Source organism: Pseudophryne corroboree, chromosome 2 (genome assembly GCF_028390025.1).
Source record: "Pseudophryne corroboree isolate aPseCor3 chromosome 2, aPseCor3.hap2, whole genome shotgun sequence".
Taxonomy (NCBI): Eukaryota; Metazoa; Chordata; class Amphibia; order Anura; family Myobatrachidae; genus Pseudophryne; species Pseudophryne corroboree.
Window position 1 is genome coordinate 6,922,747 of NC_086445.1, and position 18,984 is coordinate 6,941,730.

An 18,984-nucleotide genomic window follows, 5' to 3' on the forward strand; every position below is an offset into this window, starting at 1 on the left:
GCCCCAGCGGGGTTCCCGGAGGCCACTGCCCCAGCGGGGTTCCCGGAGGCCACTGCCCCGGGTGGGGTTCAGAAAGTCACTGCCCCGGGTGGGGTTCAGAAAGTCACTGCCCCGGGTGGGGTTCGGAAAGTCACTGCCCCGGGTGGGGTTCGGAAAGTCACTGCCCCGGATGGGGTTCAGAAAGTCACTGCCCCGGGTGGGGTTCAGAAAGTCACTGCCCCGGGTGGGGTTCAGAAAGTCACTGCCCCGGGTGGGGTTCAGAAAGTCTCAGCCCCGGGTGGGGTTCAGAGAGTCTCAGCCCCGGGTGGGGTTCAGAGAGTCTCAGCCTCGAGTAAGGTCAATAGTGACCAGGTCCTAGCAAAGCACTCCAGTCAGTCAGATGAGAAGGAAACAGATCCTGACTCTGATATCTCAACATCCATAATCTTTGATGGGGACTTAGCCCAATTTCTGGCGCTTTACAAACACTATTACATTATTATGTTGTCTAGACCATTTCTGGGCATCACTCCAGAGAACCTTGTGCTCTATCTTATTTATTCTTTTAGAGGAGAGCCTTTTGAGTGGGCGACCAGCCTAATGAAAGCTGAAGATCCCATTCTTCAGGATCCCCCAGCATTCAGTGATGCAATTATTAAAAGATATGGTTCCAAAGAAATTGGTTCAGGTTCCTCTAAGTCACCCGTCTTGTCTGCTGAGAGTCCACAAAATACTGTAAACTCGGCACAGGAGTCTCAGCCCGTTGTTGTGACTGCAGGATGTGCTTTTCTGACTACTTCTTCTAATAATAGTACTTTACCAGAAAGTTCAGCTCCCAAGGGTAAGAGACCTGTCTCTGATTTGAACGCAGCCTTGCTGGGTGGTACCATCAGTTCAGACAATGTTTGGGGAATTACCTTGGTCAGACCTAAAGAGCTTTGTAAAAAGAAGAAGAAGAAAAAGAAATAATTTTTTGACTCTTGCCTTGATAAAAAAAAAAAAAAAGATTTTTTTTCCCTTGTCTTGTGTCCAGTGGCCACCATCAAGGGGAGGGCACTGTTACAAGCTGTGGTTGCAGCTTGTTTCTGTTTTCGTGTCTGTTAGACCAATGTGTCAGGTTTTTTTTGTATCCCTTGTTCTGGATAGTCTGAATTTTGGGGTCTTTTGACCCCTCCTCAAGGGGGGGGTACTGTTATGAGCCACGGCTGTGGCTCATTCCTGTTTTGCAGTTTTGTTCTGTATTTCATGTTATACTTCTGTTTATGTTCCCCGTGGGTGTCATGGGGTGCTCGGAGCTCACCCTTAAGGAGGGGATACTGTTATGAACCACAGGTAGTGGTTCATTCCTATTTTATGTTTATTTAGTTGTCTTGCATGCCAGGATTTCCCATTGCTCTGTTTTGGATTACTCTTGTCTGCTGCCGCTGGTGAGTCTGTGCAATTGCAGCTTGTTCCCATGTGTTCAGCCTCATCTGGCTGCTGATTGCATCTTGTCAGCTTAGTCGTGCAGCAGGCCAGCTGCAAGAGATAATTAATTAGGCCTCTCTGATATATGCTGGCTCACTGCAGTTAGCAGATGCTGATGATATTCCTTGGTTTGCAGTCTGCTTTAAGTTTGAGCTGGTTCCTGTCAGTCCCTGTGTGGATTCCTGTGTCAGTCCCTGTGTGGATTCCTGTGTCAGTCCCTGTGTTGATTCCTGTGTCAGTCCCTGTGTCTGATCCCGTGTCCTACCCTGAGTTCCAGTGGATTCTGCCTGTCCTCCAGTTCTGAAAGTCGGTGTCGGCAGCTTCCTGTTTGCCTATGTCAGTTGCAGAAAGTATCCAGTCCTGCTCAAGCCGGTTGTTCCTGTCCTCAGTGGTCCTGTACTCAGAGAGTTGTCATCTTTTCCTGGAGTCTGACTGAGCACCTTTAACATCCTGTGGTGTTCGTGAGTCACGGCGCAGCCGTGTGTTGCGGCTTGTCCGCTTACTGTTTATTATTTAGTATATTTGTGTCCTGGAGCTTTTGCGGAGGATTCCGCTCTCCCTGATCCACTCTGGTATCCAGCGGTGCTGGATAGGAGTAACGGATCAGTGGATCTTTGGTTGTCCTTTTCCCTGGCGGCTAGTCCGCACATACCTTTTGATTTAGTTAGTTAGCTTGTAACCCCTGGCCTGGTTGCTTAGTCAGAGGGCCCCTTGTTATCACCCTGTCTCGGATTTCCCTTTGTCTCCCATTAAGACCTGAGGGGGCATCGGGGTTGGGCAGACGTAATCCGCCCTTCGAACGCGGCTGCCATGGGCTCAAGCAACCATAGTCTCGCAGGGGATTTCTGATAACACGGGCGAGACAACGGAGTTAGGGCGCCAGGGGTTACTAGGCTTTCCTGCTCCCACAACCAGCATATCTTCCCAGTACTCTGACCTCAGCCATACAATCTCCTCTGGTCTGGAGTACGGGAATCATAACACATTAACTAAAAACACGGTCAATAGGTTGACCCCATATGCTCAACATGCAAAATGTCAGGAATCAAAAGGTCAGTAGTGACAAGATAGACTGTGACTTAGATCAACAGGTACAAAGTATGAGCAGGGTAAGAGGATGGCAGGAAAATGGTTAACACAAATAAGATCAACACAGATTTGTGTAACCTTATGTACCTGTTAAACTTAGACACAGCTGACCTTTTACCTTTTACCTGTTGACCTATTGTATGTCAACCATATGGGGTCGACCAACTGACTGTCTAACTAGACACTGTCTATTCATTTCAGTGGGGTAGGTGTGCTTTCATCATTTTGGTAGCGCCAAATTAAGTCCCATTCAGCCAAAAAATGTCCTACTGTCTATTCATTGACTGGAACCCCTGTCACCCACTATATCCCCTTCACCCTCTGTTGTCTCCAGTCACCCTGCGCCAGTCCAGGCCTCCTCCCCCCAGTTAGCTCTCTGTTATCAGTCAGTCTGTCTGTAATGGGTTGCACATCACACATCTCCATCAGTGTGCTACCAACCCCCACGTTCTATGTGTATCACCCAGCTCCTGTGTCATCAGCTGCTATACAATTATCATTCAATGTCTGCTCAGGAAATACATTGTGTTCACTCTTTCAGCATGAAATTCATTAGTGAAATGATCAGTATGGGTTCACATGCCATTTACTATCCTACCACCCCAAACTCACACTTCTGCTCAGATTCCTCGGTGTCCTTATCTCTAGTGTAATTGCATTGTCATTTCTGTTGTATCTCACAACTTTGGCTGTGTCTGTGATATTGTGAATGGGGAAGCAATTCATCACTCCATCCGTACCTGCTGGACTTTGTACCTCACCCCCTTTCAGCACCTACTTCCTCTGGACAGCCCCACTTCATTCCTTCACTATCTGGGCTGCATCTACAGGCCTAATTCTGAGTTGATCGCAGCAGCAAGTTTGTTAGCAATTGGGCAAAACTATGGTCCTCATTCCGAGTTGTTCGCTCGCTATCTGCTTTTAGCAGCATTGCAAACGCTAGGCCGCCGCCCTCTGGGAGTGTATCTTAGTTTAGTAGAATAGCGAACGAAAGATTAACAGAATTGCTACTAAATAATTCCTTGCAGTTTCTGAGTAGCTCCAGACCTACTCCTAGACTGCGATCAGCTCAGTCCGTTTAGTTCCTGGTTTGACGTCACAAACACGCCCTGCGTTCAGCCAGCCACTCCCCCGTTTCTCCAGCCACTCCTGAGTTTTTCCCTGACACGCCTGCGTTTTTTAGTACACTCCCTGAAAACACTGAGTAGCCCCACACACAAGCTAAGATACACTCCCAGAGGGCGGCGTCCTACCGTGTACAATGCGAGCGAACAACTCTGAATGAGGGCCCTTATTCTGAAATTTTGTGTCATTTTGAAGCATGATTAAAGACATCCATTTCATGTAATGAAAAGACCATTTCCGATGACAATTGACACTAACTCCGGTTCAGTTTAGTTGGGGTTAAATAAACTAGCACACTGTTGATGAGCAAGATGGCGCCTTCGTACATCTATCAGTTGTTTCTGCTCACAATCAATCAATGGACTTATCATTCCAATCTGACCATCTACCCCATTAGATATATTTTCACAAATGATCACTGTAATAAATTGCAAAACATATACAGTACCAATGATTTATCAAAACAAATATCAACGCTGCACCAAATGATGCAAGTTACTGAATGGCATCCTGGAAAACACGCCAACTGTAATCCCTCGTCACTTCTGTTCTATGTCAGTCAGTAAATTAACGCTTAAACTCAGTATTATGTTAAAGATGGAAATACAGTTTATTGGTGCATATAAATGATGTTAAGAAAACAGTATGCAGTTCAAGAATAATAAGCAAACACTAATCAGTCCTTATACAGTATAATATTACACCGCATATGAAAGTTCTTGAATGTGTCTTTCGGTATTCAGTCATCTGAGGAGGCTCCATCACCACAATCAATAATCAATCATGTAGAAATACTAAGCACACACGTCACATGGCTTTCTGTCTTAGTCGAATCCCAATTAAATATAGGGAACACTCCCTTCATATACTATAGTTTCTGCGTACAAAGCTGTTCCCCCTGATCCTGTTCTAACCTGTTATTTGGACCTAAAGATCAGTGTACCACTACCCACTGTGTATTACACTATGGGGGAATGTAATAGGGCGTGAGAATCAGAAAGTGAGAAATTTTGGTAAAATTCTCCTGTTTTTTTTAAAGTGGCGATCACTTACATGACAGAACCGGGTTGATTTTGCTGTGTAAGTGATTGCCACTTTAAAAAAAACCAGAAGAATTTTTATCAAAATCTCTCACTTTCTGTAACTCAGTAATAGAAGAATTTGATTTGTTATCCTTTTGCACGCATGCTGGGGGCGTCTCCCCCCCTTCAACAAGCAGAAATTGCGATTGATTCGCAATTTTTGCTTGTCAGCAGAAACTAATGATGACTCCTGCCGGCGCAGCTTAGCTGCGGCCGCAGGAGTCCCAACACCATCTTACCTGTCGCGGTGGCTGCGTGTGACATCATGCATCCACTGTGACCACACCCCTGACGCGCTCCCATTTGCGTTTCAACACCCACCATTCGGGTTGCCCCCGCAACGCTCCGTCTCCTCCCTGGAAACGGAGCGTTGCCGGCCTCTTCTTTTTAAAACATTCTTTCTATGTGGTCGTATAGTTTAATAAACTGTCATCCTGTCTGCCAGTGCTGTGCCGCAATGTTTCATAGATGTGCTATAGTCATAAGATAACCGCCGGGTGTTTGTGCCGCTGCTCCGTCTCTTGGTTTAGCCCGCCAGCCTGTGGCCTATACTGGTGAATAATACTGTGAGGAGTGAGGTGGTCGAGATTGAGTGGAAATGACTGGAAATTAATGTTATTGAGGTTAATAATACAGTAGGTAATCAACCAAATTATATGATTTTAGCTGGTTTTAAAATTAAAAAAAAAATATCCAGATTCAAAACAAAGTTTTATTATAATAGTGTGTTTTTGTGCGGAGACCTTATGTACTAATATTACTCATGGCGAGGGTAGTAGAATTCTGAGATACTGGTTACATTTATTTATGTGTCTGTTTATGAGGTGTCCTCACATACTAATATTATTGAGGGGCGCAGAGAGGGGGAGCAGGCACAAATTACCTGAGCCTGGCTAGTTGGAGGGACCTGGCAGGGGCCCGAGTCCACCGCCTCCCTGCCCCCCTCTTACTTACCAACAGAAGCCTCTCTCCTCGGCCCCGCTGCTGTGTGCTAAGCTGGAGTTAGGCCAGAGAGGCTGCTGGTGAGGAACCTGTGCTTGTGTTGCGGGGGTGATCACACTCATCAGGCCTCCCTTCCCTGGATTTGACCGGGTAAGAGGGAGAGGGGTGTCCTTATGACTGGGTAAGAGGGATAGGGGTGTCCTTATGACCGGGTAAGAGGGAGAGGGGTGTCCTTATGACTGGGTAAGAGGGAGAAGGGTGTCCTTATGACCGGGTAAGATGGAGAGGGGTGTCCTTATGACCGGGTAAGAGGGAGAGGGGTGTCCTTATGACTGGGTAAGAGGGAGAGGGGTGTCCTCATGACCGGGTAAGATGGAGAAGGGTGTCCTCATGACCGGGTAAGAGGGAGAGGGGTGTCCTCATGACCGGGTAAGAGGGAGAAGGGTGTCCTCATGACCGGGTAAGAGGGAGAGGGGTGTCCTCATGACCGGGTAAGAGGGAGAGGGGTGTCCTCATGACCGGGTAAGAGGGAGAGGGGTGTCCTCATGACCGGGTAGGAGGGAGAAGGGTGTCCTCATGACCGGGTAGGAGGGAGAAGGGTGTCCTCATGACCGGGTAAGAGGGATAGGGGTGTCCTCATGACCGGGTAGGAGGGAGAAGGGTGTCCTCATGACCGGGTAGGAGGGAGAAGGGTGTCCTCATGACCGGGTAAGAGGGAGAGGGGTGTCCTCATGACCGGGTAAGAGGGATAGGGGTGTCCTCATGACCGGGTAAGAGGGAGAAGGGTGTCCTCATGACCGGGTAAGAGGGAGAAGGGTGTCCTCATGACCGGGTAAGAGGGAGAGGGGTGTCATCATGACCGGGTAAGAGGGAGAGGGGTGTCCTTATGATATATGATCAGTCTTCTCATTTCTATCTTTCTTGTATTTTCTCTCCCAGGATGACAAGATCATAGGTCGAGGTATCCATAGTCTCATATATCATGGGAAACACGAAGAGCCAGGCTGAAGGTCAGGATGAAGTAGATGGAGTTGAGATTTCCAAGTGGAACAACTTGCAGTCCCCATACCGTCCTGGCACCGCTGATGGAAAGAAAAGGAAGAAGACATCACCAAAATTCCTTAATGAACGAAATGTGAGATATTTCATACAACAAAACTGTGATCATTCATTTACTCCTCTATTTATGTCATTTACCCATTGCAGAAGGAGAATTTGTAATTCCAGCTTTCAGTGACTTTCATTTTACCAAAATGGAAAAATTAAGGTTTCCTTTAATGCAGTATCCCTTAAAAAAAAATCAGTTGAGCACCAGATGCCAAAGTTGGGTATTCCAATCACCCCAGGGGTAATGAGACAAGCAGCCTATGCACGTCACCCTCCTGCTATGTAACAAGAACAGAGGGCGCTATTTATTATAAGTAATGGAGAGTTTAGGTTCTGTCTCTCCCATGCACACCTCATCTCTCTATTATGTGGTGGTAATAAGATAACTAACACATTGGAGCCTAATACACCCTCAGCCGCAGCTGTCTTATACCAAAGAGTTTACTTGGACTCTAGAGTAAATATAGCTTTTATATGGGATGTAGTTGCCATCCCGGCCGGCGGTAACCCGTACCTAATGCTTTTATATGATTAAAGGTTTTTGTTTATTTGCATTTCCTCATACATGAGACATATGGACACCAGAAACTCTCTCATAACCTTATTGACCCTTTTGTTCGAACATCTGTAAGATGAGATAACATAAAGAAGTTTTATTTAGGAAGAAAATACTTACCAAACATCTAGGAGTAAATGTATTAGGGTGAGAGAAGCCAGAAGTGCAGGGGTGTGAGAATGTCCATCCAGAGGTGAGAGCAGTGGATCCCTGCACAGGCTGATATGGCGGCTTCGATGTTTATTCCCACTGGGTCAGGTGCTGCCATTTTTCCTTTACCCAGTTCTCAGCCAATCTGGGGCAGCCAGTCATTCAGGTGACCGCAAGCAGCCAATCATTGCTTCCTGGCAGTTATAAAGAGGTCAGTCCAGGAAGTCTCAAGATGCCAGGGCAATGTTGTGTACAGCCAAGCTGTGTGACTTGTGTGTCCTCCTGTGCAGATTCCTATCACACTGCATTAGCTAGATCCATTATCGGTTCAGCCCGATACCTTGATTTATCAGTTTCAGTCCAATATCTTGTTCCTGTCTGATATGCTGAATCATCAGTCTCAGTCTGATATCTTGTATCATCAGATCCGGTCCGATATTCAGGGCGGGATGTACTAAGCCTATAAAAGGGATCATTTCACTGTGATAAAGTACTAGCCAATCACCTCCTAACTGTCATTTTTCAAACCCAGCCTGTGACATGGCAGTTAGGAGCTGATTGGCTGGTACTTTATCACAGTGAAATTATCACTTTTCTAAGCTTAGTACATCCCGCCCCCAGTATCCTCAGTTCCTTCTCATTCACCACTTGCATTGTTTTTTCCTTACTGACCACTGCTGTCTTCTCTTCTTCTCACTTACCTCTCTTGTGATGTTTCCTCCTCACAGACCACTCTTGTAATTTCTCCTAACTTATCATAGTTGTGATATTTCCTCATCACTGATCACTCTTTTGCAGTCTCCATCTCACCGACTACTCGTAATAGCTGCTTCTCATTTGTCACTCTTGTAATGACTCCTTCTCATTCACCACTCTTCTGCTGTCTTCTCACTGACCATTCTTCTGATGTTATCTCCTCCTCACTCACCACTCTTTTCCTGTCTCCTCTTAAATGATCACTTTTCTCTTGTGCTTTCTTCTCACTGACTCCTGTTGCTATTTGTCTTCACTGACCACTGTTGTGATGTCTTCTTCTCATTGACTCCTATTGTTCTGTCACCTCCCTGACCACTCTTGTTATGTCTGTCCCTCACTGACCACTGTGTGTGGTCTCCCCTCATTGACCACTTTTGTGACATAAATTCCTCAATGACCAATCTTGTGATGTCTCCACCTCACTGACTAATCTTGCTTTGTCTCCACCTCACTGATCACTCTTGTGGTGTCTCCCTCTTATTCTCCACTCCTGTGATGTCTCCTCCATTCTGACCACTGTTGGGATACAGTATGTCATCCTCACTGACTACTCTTGCTCTGTCTCCTCTTCACTGATCAAATTTGTGATGACTTGTTCTTAATGACCCCTATTGTGATGTATTTTCACTGACCACTGTTGTGATGACTTCCTTTTGCTAACTACTATTCTGTTTCCTCACTGACCACTCTTGTGATGTTTCTAGATCACAGGTTCTCAAACTCGGTCCTCAGGACCCCACACGGTGCATGTTTTGCAGGTATCCTCACAGAATCACAAGTGAAATAATTTGCTGCACCTGTGGACCTTTTAAAGTGTGTCAGTGAATAATGAATACACCTGTGCACTTGCTGGGTTACCTGCAAAACATGCAATGTGTGGGGTCCTGAGGACCGAGTTTGAGAACCACTGTTCTAGATCACTGACCACTGTGTGTGGTCTCCCCCTCACTGACCACTTTAGTGACATCAATTCCTCATGGACCACTCTTGTGATGTCTCCCTCTTAATCTCTACTTGTGTGATTTATCTTCCTCACTGATGACCACTATTGGCATACGTCTTCCTCACTGACCACTCTTGTGATGTCTCCCTCTTATTGTTCACTCATGTGATGTCTCCTTTTTGATTACCACAATTGGGATGTGTCCTCGTTGACTACTCTTGTGTTGTCTCCTTATCATTGTCCACTATTGTGATGTGTCCTCCTTACTGACCACAATTGTGATGTCTTCTCCTCACTGACCACTTTTGTGATGGTTTTCTTCTCATTATGTCTTTTTAATTCACAGGTTGATGTTCTTAACTCATGGGTATCTAGGAATATTAAGAAGAAAGAATGTGTGACTTTTATCCCACAAGCACCAGGTGGAGGGTAAATACTTTATAAACACATATGAATATTTTGTCACTGTAATACAGAGATTTTCAACCTTTTACAACTCGTGGCACACTGAACAAGATTTAAATATTGCTAAGGCACATTCAAATATTATGGTCATGCATGGTGCCGTTGCATGTCCTAAGATGTCATGTCGCAGCTTCTCCATAGGTAACGCCTGAGCCACATCTGAGAAAGCCAGAAGAGCACAACACTGCCCAGTCCCAAAATTAGAACTGGCTCTGCAACCACTAAACCCAGCAGTATTGATCATTCCAGGGCCTCAGTAGCGGCAAAAATAAGAATTTACTCACCGGTAATTCTATTTCTCGTAGTCCGTAGTGGATGCTGGGGACTCTGTAAGGACCATGGGGAATAGCGGGCTCCGCAGGAGACTGGGCACTCTAAAGAAAGATTTAGTACTATCTGGTGTGCACTGGCTCCTCCCTCTATGCCCCTCCTCCAGACCTCAGTTAAGGAAACTGTGCCCGGAAGAGCTGACATTACAAGGAAAGGATTTTGGAATCCAGGGTAAGACTCATACCAGCCACACTGTACAACTTGTGATAAACTTACCCAGTTAACAGTATGAACAACAACTGAGCATCACTCAACCGATGCTACATAACCATAACCCTTTGATAAGCAATAACTATATACACGTATTGCAGAAAGTCCGCACTTGGGACGGGCGCCCAGCATCCACTACGGACTAAGAGAAATAGAATTACCGGTGAGTAAATTCTTATTTTCTCTAACGTCCTAGTGGATGCTGGGGACTATGTAAGGACCATGGGGATTATACCAAAGCTCACAAACGAGCGGGAGAGTGCGGATGACTCTGCAGCACCGGATGGGCAAACACCAGGTCCTCCTCAGCCAGGGTATCAAACTTGTAGACTTTGCAAATGTGTTTGAACCCAACCAAGTAGCAGCTCGGCAAAGCTGTAATGCCGAGACCCCTCGGGCAGCCGCCCAAGAAAAGCCCACCTTCCTTGTGGAATGGGCTTTCACTGATTTTGGATGCAGCAATCCAGCCGCAGAATGAGCCTGCTGAATCGTGTTACAGATCCAGCGAGCAATGGTTTGCTTTGAAGCAGGAGCAGCCAGCTTGTTGGATGCATACAGGATAAACAGCGAGTCCGTTTTCCTGACTCCAGCCATCCTGGCAACATAGATCTTCAAAGCCCTGACTACATCAAGCAACTTGGAATCCTCCAAGTCACGAGTAGCCGCAGGCACCACAATGGGTTGGTTCAAATGAAAAGATGACACCACCTTTGGCAGAAACTGCGGACGAGTTCGCAATTCTGCCCTATCTATATGGAAAACCAGATAGGGGCTTTTACATGACAAAGCCGCCAATTCTGACACACAACTAGCTGAGGCTAGGGCCAACAGCATGACCACTTTCCACGTGAGATACTTTAGCTCCACTGTCTTAAGTGGCTCAAACCAGTGGGATTTCAGGAAAGCCAAGACCACGTTAAGATCCCAAGGTGCCACTGGTGGCACAAAAGGGGGCTGAATATGCAGCACTCCCTTAACAAACGTCTGAACCTCAGGCAGTAAAGCCAGTTCTTTTTGAAAGAAAATGGATAGGGACAAAATCTGGACCTTTATGGACCCTAGTTTTAGGCCCATAGTCACACCTGACTGTAGGAAAGTGCAGGAATCGACCCAGCTGGAATTCCTCTGTAGGGGCCTTCCTGGCCTCACACCAAGCAACATATTTTCTCCATATACGGTGATAATGTTTTGCTGTCACATCCTTCCTAGTTTTTATCAGCGTAGGAATAACTGCTTCCGGAATGCCCTTTTCTGCTAGGATCCGGCGTTCGACCGCCATGCCGTCAAACGCAGCCGCGGTAAGTCTTGGAACAGACAGGGCCCCTGTTGCAACAGGTCCTGTCTGAGAGGGGTGTGGTTCGTTTTATCGGCAGTATCTAGGTCGACAATGTTTAGGTCGATCACTATAGGTCAACAGTCACTAGGTCGACATGGATGGAAGGTCGACAGGGTTTCTAGGTCGACATGTGCTAGGTCGACAGGTCTAAAGGTCGACATGAGGATTTTTTTTTTGTGTCGTTTTCTTCGTAAAGTGACCGGGATCCCAAATTAGTGCACCGCGTCCCCTCGCATGGCTCGCTTCGCTCGCCATGCTTCAGGCATGGTGCCTTCGCTCCGCTACCGCTTCGCTCGGCACACTTTACCGTTCCAATCGTAGTCCACGTGGATCGTAAAGTATGAAAAAATCCCAAAAAAATAAATAAATGTGAAAAACTCATGTCGACCTTTAGACCTGTCGACCTAGCACATGTCGACCTAGAAACCCTGTCGACCTTCCATCCATGTTGACCCAGTGACTGTCGACCTATAGTGGTCGACCTAAACATTGTCGACCTAGACACTGTCGATCTTCAGACCGGATCCCGTCTGAGAGGCAGAGGCCATGGGTCCTCTGTGAGCATTTCTTGCAGTTCCGGGTACCAAGTCCTTCTTGGCCAATCCGGAACAATGAATATTGTTCTCACTCCTCTTTTTCTTACGATTCTCAGTACCATGGGTATGTGAGGAAGAGGAGGAAACACATAGACCGACTGGAAAACCCACGGTGTCACCAGTGCGTCCACAGCCATCGCCTGAGGGTCCCTTGACCTGGTGCAATACCTCTTTAATTTTTTGTTGAGGCGGGACGCCATCATGTCCACCTGTGGCAGTTCCCATCGATTTACAATCTGCGTGAAGACTTCTTGATGAAGTCCCCACTCTCCCGGGTGGAGGTCGTGTCTGCTGAGGAAGTCTGCTTCCCAGTTGTCTACTCCCGGAATAAACACTGCTGACAGAGCTTGTACGTGATTCACCGCCCAACGAAGAATCCTGGTGGCTTCCGCCATTGCCACCCTGCTTCTTGTGCCTCCCTGGCGGTTTACATGAGCGACTGCCGTGATGTTGTCTGACTGAATCAGCACTGGTTGGTCTCGAAGCAGAGGCTCCGCTTGACTCAGGGCGTTGTATATGGCCCGTAGCTCCAGGATATTTATGTGCAGACAAGTCTCCTGACTTGACCACAGCCCTTGGAAGTTTCTTCCTTGAGTGACTGCCCCCCACCCTCGGAGGCTTGCATCCGTGGTCACCAGGACCCAGTCCTGTAAGCCGAATCTGCGGCCCTCGAGGAGGTGAGCACGTTGTAGCCACCACAGAAGAGACACCCTGGCCCTGAGGGACAGGGTGATCATCCGATGCATCTGAAGATGCGATCCGGACCACTTGTCCAGCAGATCCCACTGAAAGATCCTCGCATGGAACCTGCCGAAGGGAATGGCTTCGTATGACGCCACCATCTTTCCCAGGACTCGTGTGCAGTGATGTACCGACACCTGTTTTGGCTTTAGGAGGTCTCTGACCAGAGTCACGAGCTCCTGAGCCTTCTCCTCCGGGAGAAACACCTTCTTCTGGTCTGTGTCCAGAATCATGCCCAGGAAGGGCAGACGCGTCGCAGGAATCAGCTGCGACTTTGGAATGTTCAGAATCCAGCCGTGCTGACGCAACACTTCCTGAGAGCGTGCTACGCTGATCAGCAACTGCTCCCTGGGATAATTGTAACCCCTTGCTTCCGAAGGAGCACCATCATTTCCGCCATCACCTTGGTAAAAACTCTCGGTGCCGTGGACAGGCCAAACGGCAACGTCTGGAATTGGTAATGACAGTCCCGTACCACAAACCTGAGGTACTCCTGATGAGGCGGATAAATGGGGATATGCAAGTAGGCATCCTTGATGTCCAGAGACACCATAAAATCCCCCTCTTCCAGGCTTGCAATGACCGCTCTGAGCGATTCCATTTTGAACTTGAATTTCTTCAGATAAATGTTCAGGGATTTTAAATTTAAAATGGGTCTGACCGAACCGTCCGGTTTCGGTACCACAAACATAGTGGAATAGTAGCCCCTTCCCCGTTGAAGGGGGGGAACCTCTACCACCACCTGCTGGAGAAAAAGTTTGTGAATTGCCGCCAACACTATCTCCCTTTCCATGGGGGAAGTTGGTAAGGCCGATTTTAGGTAACGGTGAGGGGGCGTCACCTCGAATTCCAGCTTGTATCCCTGAGACACAACTTGTATAGCCCAAGGATCCACCTGTGAGCGAACCCACTGGTGGCTGAAATGTCGGAGACGCGCCCCCACGGCTCCTGGCTCCGCCTGTGGAGCCCCAGTGCCGTGCGGTGGATTTAGTGGAAGCCGGGGAAGACTTTTGTTCCTGGGAACTAGCTGCATGGTGCAGCTTTTTCCTCTACCCCTGCCTCTGGCAAGAAAGGACGCACCTCCGACCTTCTTGCTCTTCTGCGAACGAAAGGACTGCATTTGGTAATACAGTGCTTTCTTAGGTTGTGGAGGGACATAAGGCAAGAAATTTGACTTCCCAGCCGTAGCAGTGGAAACTAGGTCCGAGAGACCGTCCCCAAACAATTCCTCACCCTTATAAGGTAAAACCTCCATGTGTTTTTTAGAGTCGGTATCCCCTGTCCATTGCCGAGTCCATAAGACCCTTCTGGCAGAAATGGACATTGCGTTTACTCTAGAGCCCAGCAGGCAAATGTCCCCCTGGGCATCCCGCATATATAGGACCGCGTCCTTGATACGTCCCAGGGTCATTAGAACAGAGTCCCTGTCCAGGGTATCTAACTCCTCAGACAGAGTATCCGTCCATGCTGCTACCGCACTACACATCCAGGCCGAAGCAATTGCCGGCCTCAGCAGTGTGCCAGAATGTGTATAAACAGACTTCAAGATACCTTCCTGCTTTCTATCCGCAGGATCCTTTAGGGCGGCCGTATCCTGTGACGGCAGGGCCACCTTCTTGGACAAGCGTGTCAACGCCTTGTCTACCCTAGGGGAGGATTCCCAGCGTAACCTGTCCGTTGGCGGGAAAGGATACGCCATAAGTAATCTCTTGGAAACTATCACCTTCCTGTCAGGGGAATCCCACGCTTTTTCACATAATTCATTCAATTCATGTGAAGGGGGAAAAGTCACTTCTTGCTTTTTCTCCCCATACATATAAATCCTCTTGTCAGGGACAGGATTTTCCTCAGAAATGTGTAATACATCCTTCATTGCCACAATCATGTAGCGGATGGCTTTAGTCATTTTAGGCTGCAACTTTGCCTCATCGTCATCGACACTGGAGTCAGATTCCGTGTCGACATCTGTGTCAACTATCTGGGATAGTGTGCGCTTTTGAGACCCTGACGGCCTCTGCGCTGTAGGATCAGGCATGGGTTGAGACCCTGACTGTCCCACGGTTACAGTTTTATCCAATCTGTTATGCAAGGAGTTTACATTATCATTTAACACCTTCCACATATCCATCCAATCAGGTGTCGGCACCGTCGGCGGCGACACCACACTCAGCTGCACTTGTTCTGCCTCCACGTATCCTTCCTCATCAAACATGTCGACACAGGCGTACCGACACACATCGAATGCTCTGACTGAGGACAGGACCCCACAAAGGCTTTTGGGGAGACAGAGAGAGAGTATGCCAGCACATACCCCAGCGCTATATAACCCAGGGATTACACTGTACCTTAGTGTTTACCCTGTAGCTGCTGTTAATATATCTCTGCGCCTAAATTTATGTGCCCCCCCTCTCTTTTTTACCCTCTAATGCACCTGTATACTGCAGGGGAGAGCCTGGGGAGCGTCCTTCCAGCGGAGCTGTGAAGAGAAAATGGCGCTGGTGTGCTGAGTAAGAAGGCCCCGCCCCCTCAGCGGCGGGCTTCTGTCCCGCTTTAATATGTAAAAAATGGCGGGGGCACGGGCATATATACAGTCCCAGACTGTATATATGTCTCTTTTTGCCAAAAAGGTACTTAATTGCTGCCCAGTCCCCCCCCCCCCCCCCCCCCTGCGCCCTGCACCCTACAGTGACCGGAGTGTGCGGTGTGCTGTGGGAGCAATGGCGCACAGCTGCAGTGCTGTGCGCTACCTTAATTGAAGACAGGAGTCTTCAGCCGCCGATTTCGACGTCTTCATGCTTCTGCTGCTTCTGTTCTTCTGGCTCTGCGAGGGGGACGGCGGCGCGGCTCCGGGAACGGACGATCAAGGTTAGGTACCTGTGTTCGATCCCTCTGGAGCTAATGGTGTCCAGTAGCCTAAGAAGCGCTACCTAGCTGCCGTGAGTAGGTTTGCTTCTCTCCCCTCAGTCCCTCGTAGCAGAGAGTCTGTTGCCAGCAGATCTCACTGAAAATAAAAAACCTAACAAAATACTTTCTTATTAGCAAGCTCAGGAGAGCCTACTAAAAGCACCCAGCTCTGGCCGGGCACAGATTCTAACTGAGGTCTGGAGGAGGGGCATAGAGGGAGGAGCCAGTGCACACCAGATAGTATTAAATCTTTCTTTAGAGTGCCCAGTCTCCTGCGGAGCCTGCTATTCCCCATGGTCCTTACGGAGTCCCCAGCATCCACTAGGACGTTAGAGAAACACTGACGAGCCTGGCTCTGCTTCTATGGCGGCACACCTGGAGACTGCTCAGGGCACACTAGTGTGCCACGGCACAGTGGTTTAAAAACACTGCTGTAATTAGTTTGAATATAGGAACACTATAAATATATTTTTGGATAACTGTATTCCTTTGCCATTAACAGATGCTTGTTCTACCCTTCTCTGCTAAGCACCCTGGGGGAGATATACTAAGCCTTGAAAGTGATAAATTTCACTGTGATAATGCACCAGCTAATCAGCTCCTAACTGCCATGTTACAGGCTGGGTTTGAAAAATGACAGTTAGGTGCTAGTTGGATGGTACTTTATCACCGTGAAATGTATCACTTTTCAAGGCTTAGTACATCTGGCCCAGAGAATGTAACACAACCCCCCATCTTGCTGTCCATGCAGATATAGGGGGGAATTTAATTGTTTGAATAGTTGGTTGGGTGTCTGTTTTATCCTGTCTAATAGATAGGAAAAAACAGACACCCAACCGACTTTTCAACCAATTGAAACCCCCCCATAGAGTAGTATAGAGTTCAGAGGGAACAGAATATATACACAGAGCAATAATTGCCACTGAAACATCTGTACGGAGAGCTGAATGGATCTAGGAAACATTTGTGGGTTTCACTGTCCTCAAATAATCTACAGTGTGTGTGTCATTATAGGATGGCGGTCATTAGGTTGACATGTACTAGGGTTAGGGTTAAAGGGTTACATGAGTTTTTCACTATTTTTTATCATTTTTTGACCTTTTTCATACTGAACGATCTACATGGACTACAAACGGTAACTTTTGCTGAGCGCAGCGGTAGTGGAATGAGGCACCTAGCCTAAAGCATGGGCGAACGAAGTGAGGGGTCACGGTGCACTAATTGGGGTACCCCGTCACTTTACGATGAAAACTACACCAAAAACAGAAAAAAAATCTCATGTTGACCTTTTCCCATGTCCACCTAGCACATGTTGACCTAATAACCATGTCGGCCTAGTGATCATGTCGGCCTACTGCACCACACCCGTCATTTCAATACGACACAAGTTTCCTGAGTAGTAGAAGGGGAGAGAAATGTAGGGTCAGCAGATACTTGGCGGGTGAGATGTGGAGAAATGAGGGGTCAGCAGATACTTGGCGGGTGAGATGTGGAGAAATGAGGGGTCAGCAGATACTTGGCGGGTGAGATGTGGAGAAATGAGGGGTCAGCAGATACTTGGCGGGTGAGATGTGGAGAAATGAGGGGTCAGCAGATACTTGGTGGGTGAGATGTGGAGAAATGTAGGGTCAGCAGATACTTGGCGGGTGAGATGTGGAGAAATGAGGGGTCAGCAGATACTTGGCGGCTGAGATGTGGAGAAATGAGGGGTCAGCAGATACTTTGTGGGTGAGATGTGGAGAAATGAGGGGTCAGCAGATATTTGGTGGGTGAGATGTGGAGAAATGAGGGGTCAGCAGATATTTGGTGGGTGAGATGTGGAGAAATGAGGGGTCAGCAGATACTTGGTGGGTGAGATGTGGAGAAATGTAGGGTCAGCAGATACTTGGCGGGTGAGATGTGGAGAAATGAGGGGTCAGCAGATACTTGGCGGCTGAGATGTGGAGAAATGAGGGGTCAGCAGATACTTTGTGGGTGAGATGTGGAGAAATGAGGGGTCAGCAGATATTTGGTGGGTGAGATGTGGAGAAATGAGGGGTCAGCAGATATTTGGCGGGTGAGATGTGGAGAAATGAGGGGTCAGCAGATACTTGGCGGGTGAGATGTGGAGAAATGAGGGGTCAGCAGATAATTGGTGGGTGAGATGTGGAGAAATGTAGGGTCAGCAGATACTTGGCGGGTGAGATGTGGAGAAATGAGGGGTCAGCAGATACTTGGTGGGTGAGATGTGGAGAAATGTAGGGTCAGCAGATACTTGGCGGGTGAGATGTGGAGAAATGTAGGGTCAGCAGATACTTGGCGGGTGAGATGTGGAGAAATGAGGGGTCAGCAGATACTTGGCGGGTGAGATGTGGAGAAATGTAGGGTCAGCAGATACTTGGCGGGTGAGATGTGGAGAAATGAGGGGTCAGCAGCTACTTGCAGGGTGAGATGTGGAGAAATGAGGGGTCAGCAGATACTTGGTGGGTGAGATGTGGAGAAATGTAGGGTCAGCAGATACTTGGCGGGTGAGATGTGGAGAAATGAGGGGTCAGCAGCTACTTGCAGGGTGAGATGTGGAGAAATGAGGGGTCAGCAGATACTTGGCGGGTGAGATGTGGAGAAATGAGGGGTCACCCTACAAGCCGCACTGTACTCCATGGCCTTATTATAAGTTATATGCAATGTCAATGTTCATGGAGCTGAGGGCAGTTGTGATTGGGCTGCACAGTATTAGAGAGACTCTGCAAATGTGCTGGGAGCATCATACACCTGGTGGAGAACCATAAACTCAAATAGGAGGCCATACTCAGACCGGGGGAATGGCTGATACCGGCATTAGCACACTGTCAAAGACACACAGCCGTACACCGGGGAAGGGCTGACACCGGCATTAGCACACAGTCACAGACGCACGGCTGTACACCGGGGGAAGGGCTGATACCGGCATTAGCACACACTCGCAGACGCATGGCTGTACACCGAGGGAACGGCCGATACCGGCATTAGCACACACTCAAAGACGCATGGCTGTACACCGGGGGAAGGGCTAATACCGGCATTAGCACACAGTCACAGAAGCACGGCTGTACTCCGGGGGAAGGGCTAATGCCGGCATTAGCACACAGTCACAGATGCACGGCTGTACACCGGGGGAAGGGCTGATACCGGCATTAGCACACACTCGCAGACGCACGGCTGTACACCGGGAGAAGGGCCGATACCGG

General features: G+C 48.2%; 1 protein-coding gene across 1 annotated transcript in view; it reads left to right on the plus strand.

The window, feature by feature from the left end:
- LOC134988793 (transient receptor potential cation channel subfamily M member 2-like) overlaps nucleotides 1-18,984 on the plus strand; it is a 734,670-nt gene that overhangs the window by 80,627 nt on the left and 635,059 nt on the right. The window contains exons 2-3 of the mRNA XM_063950575.1: nucleotides 6,624-6,819; nucleotides 9,543-9,625. Of these exons, the coding sequence (XP_063806645.1) occupies nucleotides 6,667-6,819; nucleotides 9,543-9,625 (236 nt within the window). The 5' untranslated portion in view covers nucleotides 6,624-6,666. The remainder of the gene's footprint in view (nucleotides 1-6,623; nucleotides 6,820-9,542; nucleotides 9,626-18,984) is intronic.